Here is an 11,269-nt window from a genome sequence, read left to right on the forward strand (position 1 = left end):
CTGTTCAGTAACTCTCTTCCAATCTCCCAGACAATTAACAGTGAGCATGAACAAGTTCTTGCCCACCGGCTTGAAATTCACGTCCTGGGCCAGACTCCACGCCGCCCTCATATGTGTATAGAACGATTCCCTTGAGAAAGGTTTGGTTGTGTGTACACGGCAGATCGCCATGAACTCTGCCTGCGGAGATGCATCCGGGAATTCCTCATCAAAATTCAGATCGTCATCTTCCTCGTCCTGTAGATCTAGGCGCATGAGGAGATCATCAATGGGGGCCTTCCCATCTCTTCTTCCTCCCGAGACTCTGCTCTGGCTGCTTGCTCCCGATCCATTGCTTGCCATGGCGAAAAAACCTAGATTGGTTCCCCTCGCGCCCTTCACCGAGAGGTCAGAGTGCCAAGTAGAGATGGCAGTCTCGATCCCGATAGCAGGCACCCCGACGGGGCTTCGCTAACTCGCAGGTTAGCAGGAACTCTGGCAAATCGCCAGAGGAGTCAAAACCCTACACGTCGCCGCCAGGGGAGTTCCGAGCTACATATTTTGTCCATTCTTTTTCTACCCTTCTAGTAGTTGCTGTGAACCGTAACTAGCAAGCCAGAAATCGGAGCTACATATTTAAAAGTAAATTAAAGGCAAGACTTTGACATGTTGCTAGTACGTATTACAGTTGACCAGTGCATGTTACACAACACCATCCATGTGTGTGGTCATGCTGTAGCCCACATCCACGCAACGACAAGAAAATATCTACAGATTCTTGTAGCATATCCATTCACATTGGGTGAAGGGGAGAAAGTTAATATCCATTCGTTTCAAAATAAGTGTCTTAACTTTGTACAAATTTGTACTAAGCTTAAGACACTTAGAGTATCTCCAATAGCATGTGTATATTTAGATGTCTATATATTCATATAGATAATGGTATAAAAAAATTCCCTCATATACATATCCAGTTTTACATCAAAACGTCTATATACAGGGACCATGACAGGTGAACCGTTGCTGAGGAGAGGAGGAAATCATGACTGCACTCGTGTTTAGACAACGTCTTTACATTGTCCATGCGTGGACATTGTCGAGGTTGATTTAGAGGATGCGTATATTTGGACGATTATATAGACAAGCTGTTGGACTTTTATTTTGGGCTCACGTCGTGAAAAACGAGTATAGACATCCATATATAGACAAGCTAGTGGAGATGCTCTTATTTTGCGAAACGGAGGGAGTATCTCGAAAAAAAGGGGGAGAAATAATAACCATGCGGATAAACAGATCGACGACCCACCTGCAACAATGCCATCGCGGCCCCACATGTCCATGTTCTGTCCCCACCAGTCAGCCTACAGCGTGTGAGCCGACCCACCGAAAAGAATGACACCTGGGCCCCACTTCATCACCATACGGGCCCACCCGTCGGCCTCCCATTCCAACAGCCTAACCACCCTCCCGGCCCCATCCTACAAGAGCGCAGCCACCGCAACCTGCACGCGAAAGCAAAGCCCAGTCGAAATTAAAAAGGGTAATTAATACCAAAACAAAACAACTCGCCGAACACCAACCGCCGCCGCCGCCCGCGCCGACCCTGACCGGCTCCGGCGCCATGGCGGCCGCCGGAGAGCGGCGCCTCCTCGTCGGCCTCCTCCTCCTGGCCCTGGTGGTGTCGGCGCACTGCCTCGACGGGGGCCACCACGGCCCGCGCATGAAGCGGCGCCGCAAGAAGCGCGAGATCCACTCCCCCGTCAAGACGGTGGTGGTGGTGGTCATGGAGAACCGCAGCTTCGACCACGTCCTCGGCTGGCTCCGCGCCGGCCGCCCCGACATCGACGGGCTCACCGGCACGGAGTCCAACCGCCTCAACGCGTCCGACCCGGCCTCCCCGGAGATCTTCGTCACCGACAAGGCCGGCTACGTCGACTCGGACCCCGGCCACGGCTTCGAGGACATCCGCGAGCAGATCTTCGGCTCCGCCGACACCTCGGCCGTCCCGCCCCCCATGTCCGGGTTCGCGCAGAACGCGCGCGGCATGGGCCTCGGCATGGCCCAGAACGTCATGAGCGGCTTCGCGCCCGACTCGGTCCCCGTCTACGCCGCCCTCGCCGACGAGTTCGCCGTCTTCGACCGCTGGTTCGCCTCCGTGCCCACCTCCACCCAGCCCAACCGCCTCTTCGTCCACTCCGCCACCTCCCACGGCCTCACCTTCAACGCCCGCAAGGACCTCATCAACGGCTTCCCGCAGAAGACCATCTTCGACAGCCTCGAGGAGGATGGCCTCTCCTTCGGCATCTACTACCAGAACATCCCGGCCACGCTCTTCTACCAGAGCCTCCGCCGCCTCAAGCACCTCGTCAAGTTCCACCAGTACAGCCTCAAGTTCAAGCTCGACGCCTCGCGGGGCAAGCTGCCCAACTACGTCGTCATTGAGCAGAGGTACTTCGATTGCAAGGAGTTCCCTGCCAACGACGACCACCCGTCGCACGACGTCGCCAGGGGCCAGAGGTTTGTTAAGGAGGTCTATGAGACGCTGCGAGCCAGCCCGCAGTGGAACGAGACGGCTCTCATCATCACCTATGATGAGCATGGTGGCTTCTATGACCATGTCCCCACGCCCGTCGTCGGGGTGCCCCAGCCCGACGGGATTGTTGGTCCTGACCCTTACTACTTCAAATTCGACCGACTTGGGGTGCGCGTGCCCAGCTTCCTCATCTCCCCCTGGATTGAGAAGGGCACTGGTGAGTACCAACTAGTTGTTTCTTTCTTTACATTTGAATTGAATGTCTATAAGCAATAGGAATGAATTGACTTGCCAAGATTAGATTGTGCCGTGCTTCTGTTAGGAAGACAAACTCAAAGATGATCGGCGTTAGTATGATGAATTCTTGTTCATTTAGCATAGAAGCATTCCTTTGGTATAGAACCATGTGGTGAGCTTGTTTCTAATCATACATATTGATGAACTGAGGGCCTCCTCATTTTAAAATATTCGATATGAACAATTGAAGATTTGTAGTACTCATCTTGCTGATGATAAGCTGCAAACATCCCCCTGAATGCCTGGCAAGTATTCATGTGACCATGTGGACACACAGTTGGACAAGTAGCAGTTTTGGGGCCCTTGTCATCGACAGGTGGACTTGCTTGCTATTTCATTCTATCGCCATCTTTGGTTCCTGTTTGTCCCTTTATTAAGTAGACAAATCTTGGAACTTCAGCAAGTTGCTTAACCTCTCCATAAAATGTTGAATATGAATTTCGCAGCATTTTTAGTACTACCCATGATCCATCTTAGTGATTACATATGCTGCAATTGTCCTCTTGCATGCCTGGCAAGTAGCATTCTATGTGGACACGTAGTTGGATAGGTTGCAATTTTACAGGCTTTGTCATCAAGAGGGGGACTTGCTTTCTGTTTCATTCTAATGCCATTTTGCTTCCTGTTTACGTCTTTATGAAATAGACAAAACTTGGAACTTGAACCAGTAGCTTAACCTCTCCATCTTGAAACTAGGCTGATATAGGAAGGGAGTACATTTGTAATAACGTAAATCTTACCTTTTTGTGATTTGCTCTGTATATCAATATCTTAGTATTAAGTACGTTGTTTTGAATTTGTGCAGCGATCCATGAACCAAATGGTCCATTTGAAAACTCACGATATGAGCATTCATCCATTCCTGCAACCGTAAAGAAGCTATTTAATTTACGTGCTAACTACCTGACAAAGAGGGATGCATGGGCCGGGACCTTTGAGAACTACCTCAAAGTTCGAAAGACGCCAAGAACTGACTGTCCAGGTAAATACTTTTTATAGTTCAGCATGTTACATTGTTACTACACTAATATGCTGGAGTTATGACATAGATTTCTTTATTGGCATTATTCCTGCTGTGGTTAGTGAATTTTGAAAAAGAAAAAGTAAATGTGTTTTGACATGCTCTGTTATTGGAGTTAACAATGTTTAAGATTGCTTCTCAACGTGGATTTATGGATATAAATTGCTGATTCTGTTGGCATCCTAATCACATATAATCCTTTTATTTGAAACAGAGAAACTCCCAGAGGTTACAAAGTCTCTGCGACCATTTGGTGCTAATGAAGATAAATCTCTATCTGAGTTTCAAGTGGAGTTGATTCAACTCGCCTCTCAGCTCAACGGTGACCATGTACTCAACAGCTATCCGGATATTGGCAAGACAATGAGTGTAGGAGAAGCAAACCGTTACGCAGAGGATGCTGTCTCCAGATTCCTGGAAGCCGGAAGAAGTGCTCTTAGGGCAGGCGCAAATGAATCTGCTCTGGTGACAATGAGGCCCGCACTTACCAGCAGAGCCGCAATGTCCACTGGCTTGTCATCAGAGCTTTGATTGGATCGTCGTGGATCCTATCAACATCCGCATCATGATTTGGGCCACATCAACCATAGTCTGGTAGCATTTATGTAATGGGTAGATCTTACACATGGCTTTTGTACATATATACCATGACACTTCGTATCTGAAGCTCACTTGACCGAATCCTCATGATTTACGCTGAGATATCAGCTCAGTAGTATCGCCCAGCATTGTACCAGATGCATGCCAAAATCCCCTGCTGGATAAGCTGTAGCTGGTATCTGGAATCTGTTGTCGGGAAACTGTACCTATTCAGCTCTCTACTGTACCTGCTTGTATAGCAGTTGAACTGCAACGTAAAGGAGTATTGTAAGGATTGTTGGATTTGGCCATCTGTAACTATTTGCATCTATCTGGATTTGGAGTCACTTGTATTATGATATCCTCCCTCATTCCCTCTGTTCATATATATAAACATCTTATATTTATGAACAGAGAAAGTAGTTCTGAATCTGTGTTTCACTTCTGTTGCCTCCAAATAAAAGTCACATCTCAAGCCATGTGTCCATGACTCATTTCCAGTTGAAGGTCATGCAAGAACATGCAGGTTTCAGAATTTTTGGAATACAGTGGTCAACGTTAGCTGGGTATCAGAGCATCCGAGAGAATACTTCCTAGCTCATTTTTCATTCTATAAAATATGTGCTCCCCCATTCACTATTATAAGAGTATATCTACAACCGGACTCCTCAAATTGACCGGGTGGGCGCGGGAACCATTGACCGGACAAGAGAGAGAAGCAAAAAGTTGATCCAGCCGAACCCCTCAAAGCCTTCTTAAATGCTTGGGTTGTGTAGCACCCATAATATGAGGAGTGCCTGGGCGTGCCCGGTCAGTGGTCCTGCGTCCGCCACATAGGATTGGCCCTTCCCATAAAGCATATTTTTTAAATATTTTTTCCACATATTTTTAAAATTTTATCATTTTTTAATACATGGTCTAAATTTTTTCTATACACATTAAAAAAAATCAAACACTTGTTTAACATTTTTTGAAATGCTTGATTAATTTTTTAAAACATTTTTCATATATGTGCTGAACATTTTTTTAAATTTTAATATATACTTATTTTTTAAATACATTTTGCTAAAAAAATTGGAGGTATAAGCAAAACAGACAAAAAGAAATCAAAATCACAAACAAAAAAGTGAAAAAAAAAACAAAACAGAAAACTAGGCTATTGTTTCATGCAGGTCTGGGCTTGCCACCCCAACATGCAGGTGGTGAAGCAGTCCCAAATGCGCCGGCCCAAAAGAGAAACGGACGATGTAGGGTACACGCTAGGTCGCTGACGACGCAGACTCCGTCTCGCTTATAGTAAGACATAGGGAATCATCGCTGAAGGCGATAGTAGACGCTTGGGAGGCCACAGCCTTGCTTTTGTTTGTTTTTTTTCGTTTTTCTTAATGTTTCTTTATTTAATATTTTTTTTATATTTTCAAATATTATAAACAAATTAGTTGCAAATAGACATTACATAAAACATTGAAAAGAACGATCAGCAAGCATTTGAAAATTGTTAAATGCGTATAGAGAAAATGTTTCTCATGTATACAAAAAATATGCAATCTGCGTGAAAAAAGTTGATCATGCATTTAAACAATATTAATCAAGAATTTGAATAAACTATTAAATAAGTATTTTCAAAATGTTAATCAAGCTTCTGAAAACATTAAATCTGTATAGAATAATGTTAACCATGTATTGAAAATTTTCATTTTGTATTTAAAAAATGTTATTCAAGCACTTGAAAAAAACAAGTATTTTAAAACAGTCATTAAGCATTTGAATTTTTTTAAATGTGTATAGAAGAAATGTTTACCATCTATTAAAAAAATGTTAATCTTGTATTTGATTTTTTAATCAAGCATTTGAAAAAAACTAATGTGATTAGAAAAATATTAACCATGTATTAAAACATGTTAGTCAAGCATTTAAAAAAGTGTTAAATATGTGTAGAAACAATGTTGACCATGTTTTCAAAAAGTATTAGTCTTGTAGCCGAATAATGTTAAACATGTATTGCAAAAATGCATTAGATATATACCAAAAATGTGCAAAGTGTATGGGAAAAAGTAGACATAAAACAATATAAGTCCACAAAAATGCTAATCATGTAATTGAAAAATGTTAACACTTTATATAAAAACGTTTCAGATGTATACAAAAAATGTTGAATGTGGACCAAAAAAAGTTGACATGTGTTGTACCAAAAGGAACCTGATGAAAAATGACGAATACAAAGGTGATGAAAACCCCAAAGAAACGAATTCAAAAGAATGAAAACATAGAAACTTAGAGAAAGAAACAAAAAAACTGATGAAAACTAATAAAAATATAAAATAACAAAAAAAGAAAGACACAAAACGAAAAGGCCAATGAAAACCAAGAAAGAAACAAATAAAAACCAATGAAAACCGAGAAAGAAACTAAGAAAACCAATAAAAATACAAAGAAAATGGAAAAGCCAAAAAGCCGTGAAGAAACAAAGACAAAAGAAAGAATGAAATAGAAAAAATAATATACACGGGCAAACCTGCGAACTCACTGATCGAACGAACCCAGCAAAGAAAAGAAATAGACGAAAGCGGGCGGCCCAATAGCTAAACGTATGGGGCAAAAGCTTCACAGAACTCCTGTTCAGCGCCTTAAGCGCCCGAACAGCTCCCTGGCGCACACGGCCGCGCCACTTTGTTGGGCCGGCCCATGAAGGCGGATGCCATTGAATGTATAACGCCGAAAATGGGAAAAGATGCCTTTCTCTTGTTTCAAACTCAGGTCCTTGCGTTCATCTCGAAGTTGAGCTAACCACTAGAGCCATTAGACATTCGTGACAGATACCAGCATCAAGTATTTAAGAACAGCGTGGCGGGGCTATTTATTCGCAGAATACTGTCTACTACTTTGAAAAAATCGTGAATTTGAATACGTTCATCATTTTTGAAGAAAAGTTCACGAACTCAAAAACCATTCATCGATTTTGAGAAAAGTTCATGAAAAAAATGAAAAAAGTTCATCAATTTCAAAAAAACATCGAATTTGAAGAAAAGTTCATCAATGTGGGAAAAAGTTAATCGAGTTTGAAAAAAAGTTCATCGGATTTGAAAAACGTACATCAAAGTTAAATAAAAGTTCTTCGGATTTGAAAAAAACATTAAAGTTAAATAAAAGTTCACCAGTTTGAAAAAATTCCAACGAATTTGAAAAAAGTTCATCAAAGTTAAATAAAATTTCATTGAATTTGGAAAAAGTTCATCGAATCTGAACCAAAAGTTCATCTATTTTCTGACACGCAGAAAAAAAGGTCATCTTTTTTTTAAAGTTCAGCGCATTTGAAAGAAAAGTTCATTGATTTGAAAAAAGTTCACCAAATAGTTAGGAACTTTGTTGAATCAGGAAGAAGATAAAAAGAAAAACGAAAAAAAATGAAAAAAATGAAAAAAAGAAAAATGAAAAAGAAAAGAAAAGTGTAAAGAAGAAAAGAATGGAAAAGAGTTAACTTATCACGTGGGGTTTGTTGGCGGAGTGGTTACTTCGTAGCAGTGCTCAGGCGCCCTTTTTTGCGTTTTCAAAAATAGAGAAAGGAAAAGGCACATGGGCCGGCCCAGCACTGAGGGTGGGTATGCGCCCGATTGCAGAAACGCCTGTAGCGGGTGCTTAAGGCGCTGAATAGGGTTTGCCAAAGCTTCATGCGAGACGAAAGAGACAATTAACATACGTATAAAAAGAACTTTATGTGCATGCGTTATGTCGTGCACTGATTGCGATCTATATCGAACCACCCCGCTGACATCAACTGTTGTTGTTTTTGTCGCCTCTTTGATCTCGCCCCATCTAACTTGATGACTGTTGTAGAAAGTATTTGTTTTCAATCGATCAGCTTAAGGCTTGCATTACTAACTCTCCTGGATGACTTCACCGTGCTGACTCGACGAATACCATCCATTTTTAGAACCTTCCATGACTTTTCTCATTATATCACTTGTTAGAATAATTTGAGGCCATCGTCGATCTATCACAAGAAATTGCTGAAATTATTAGTACACTTTCGATTAATCTAATCCACGAGTAAATAAAAAACATGAAATTAACAGTATGCAACTCATATCTATATCTAAACATGTGAGCACGTACAGAACATAGAACTGAAACATCTATAAACACATAATATACAACTATCACATGAACGAGTAAATAAAAGATAAATTAGATACTACCCTTTGATACAGTGTTGACTTAGTTAAGAAGTCTACTTGCAAGACTTCCAGAAAACAACACCACTATCAAGTATGACCACAAATCCACTTATGACTTTTATCTCATCAGCATCAAAGATCCAATTGGAATCACTATGCCCTTCACTATGCCCTTCAAGTACCATCGAGTATCTCGTATAGTGAAGTCCATGGCTCACAGTACCTTTCAGATAACACATTACTCTTTCAACAATATGCCAATGCACATCTCCCAGGTTCGAAACAAAACCGGCTCAGCTTGCTCATAGCAAAGGCGATATCAGTCCTTGTAGCACAAGCTAGGTACATGAGTGAATCAATCACTTGAGAGAATCTCATTTGATCTATATTCATGTCTTCAAACTTTTGAATCCGCGCGCTAGGATCATATGGCACTAGTAGAAAAAGGGTCAAATGTGAGACACATTAGTCCCGGTTTGTAACAGAACCGGCACTAATGTGTCCATTAGTGCCGGTTCCAACGGCTAGGCGGCAGGAGATCTTTAGTACAGGTTCGTGGCGAACCTTTAGCACCAGTTCGTGCCATGAACCGGTACTAATGAGAGTGGTGGAAGTATGTTGTCAGAGTGGGGCCCCTCCAACACCTTTAGTACCGGTTCGTGCCACGAACCGGTACTAAAGGTCATCCTATATAAACCCTTCGTCCACCAGCACTCTGTTCTTCCCCCTTTCCCCTCTCCCTCTCCTTTGTTCTTCCCTTCTTCCTCTCGAGTTCATTGAAGGAAATATGCCCTAGAGGCAATAATAATGTTATTATTTTATTTCCTTATATCATGATAAATGTTTATTATTCATGCTAGAATTGTATTATCCGGAAACATAATACTTGTGCGAATACATAGACAAACCAAACGTCACTAGTATGCCTCTACTTGACTAGCTCGTTAATCGAAGATGGTTATGTTTCCTAACCATAGACATGTGTTGTCATTTGATTAATGGGATCACATCATTAGGAGAATGACGTGATTGACATGACCCATTCCATTAGCTTAGCACCCGATCGTTTAATATGTTGCTATTGCTTTCTTCATGACTTATACATGTTCCTATGACTATGAGATTATGCAACTCCCGTTTGCCGGAGGAACACTTTGTGTGCTACCAAACGTCACAACATAACTGGGTGATTATAAAGGAGCTCTACATGTGTCTCCAAAGGTACATGTTGGGTTGGCGTATTTCGAGATTAGGATTTGTCACTCCGATTGTCGGAGAGGTATCTCTGGGCCCTCTCGGTAATGCACATCACATAAGCCTTGCAAGCATTACAACTAATGAGTTAGTTGCAAGATGATGTATTACGAAACGTGTAAAGAGACTGCCGGTAACGAGATTGAACTAGGTATTGAGATACCGACGATCGAATCTCAGGCAAGTAACATACCGATGACAAAGGGAACAACGTATGTTGTTATGCGGTCTGACCGATAAAGATCTTCGTAGAATATGTGGGAGCCAATATGAGCATCCAGGTTCCGCTATTGGTTATTGACCGGAGACGTGTCTCGGTCATGTCTACATTGTTCTCGAACCCGTAGGGTCCGCACGCTTAAGGTTTTGATGACAGTTATATTATGAGTTTATGCATTTTGATGTACTGAAGTTTGTTCGGAGTCCCGGATGTGATCACGGACATGATGAGGAGTCTCGAAATGGTCGAGACATAAAGATTGATATATTGGAACCCTATATTTGGATATCGGAAGTGTTCCGGGTGAAATTGGGATTTTACCGGAGTACCGGGAGGTTACCGGAACCCCCCAGGAGGTATATGGGCCTTAGTGGGCTTTAGTGGAAGAGAGGAGAGATGGCTAGGGCTGGGCCGCGCGCCCCTCCCCCCTAGTCCGAATAGGACAAGAAGAGGGGGGCGGCGCCCCCCCTTCCTTCTGTCTCTCCTCTTTCCCCCTCCCGAATCCTATTCCAACTAGGAAAGGGGGGGGGATCCTACTCCCGGTGGGAGTAGGACTCCTCCTGGCGCGCCCTCCTCCCGGCCGGCCGCACCTCCCCCTGCTCCTTTATATACGGGGGCAGGGGGCACCCCTAGACACACAAGTTGATCCACGCGATCATATTCTTAGCCGTGTGCGGTGCCCCCTTCCACCATAATCCTCGATAATATTATAGCGGTGCTTAGGCGAAGCCCTGCGACGGTAGTACATCAAGATCGTCACCACGCCGTCATGCTGACGGAACTCTTCCCTGACACTTTGCTGGACCGGAGTCCGGGGATCGTCATCGAGCTGAACGTGTGCTAGAACTCGGAGGTGCCGTAGTTTCGGTGCTTGATCGGTCGGGCCGTGAAGACGTACGACTACATCAACCGCGCTGTGCTAATGCTTCCGCTGTCAGTCTACAAGGGTACGTAGATCACACTCTCCCCTCTCGTTGCTATGCATCACCATGATCTTGCGTGTGCGTAGGAATTTTTTTGAAATTACTACGTTCCCTAACAGTGGCATCCGAGCCTAGGTTTTATGTGTGGATGTTATATGCACGAGTAGAACACAAGTGAGTTGTGGGCGATATAAGTCATACTGCTTACCAACATGTCATACTTTGGTTCGGCGGTATTGTTGGATGAAGCGGCCCGGACCAACATTACGCGTACGCTTACGCGAGACC

The 11,269-nt window shown here is 43.3% G+C and overlaps 1 protein-coding gene across 1 annotated transcript; it reads left to right on the forward strand.

The window, feature by feature from the left end:
• Positions 1-1,481: 1,481 nt before the first annotated feature.
• Positions 1,482-4,765, forward strand: LOC123105751 (non-specific phospholipase C1). Its single transcript, XM_044527885.1, has 3 exons — positions 1,482-2,729; positions 3,615-3,791; positions 4,045-4,765. The coding sequence occupies exons 1-3, from the start codon at positions 1,601-1,603 to the stop codon at positions 4,359-4,361; spliced, it is 1,623 nt and encodes a 540-aa protein (XP_044383820.1). The 5' UTR covers positions 1,482-1,600; the 3' UTR covers positions 4,362-4,765.
• Positions 4,766-11,269: the final 6,504 nt, after the last annotated feature.

The sequence above is a fragment of the Triticum aestivum genome, chromosome 5A, assembly GCF_018294505.1.
Source record: "Triticum aestivum cultivar Chinese Spring chromosome 5A, IWGSC CS RefSeq v2.1, whole genome shotgun sequence".
NCBI lineage: Eukaryota > Viridiplantae > Streptophyta > Magnoliopsida > Poales > Poaceae > Triticum > Triticum aestivum.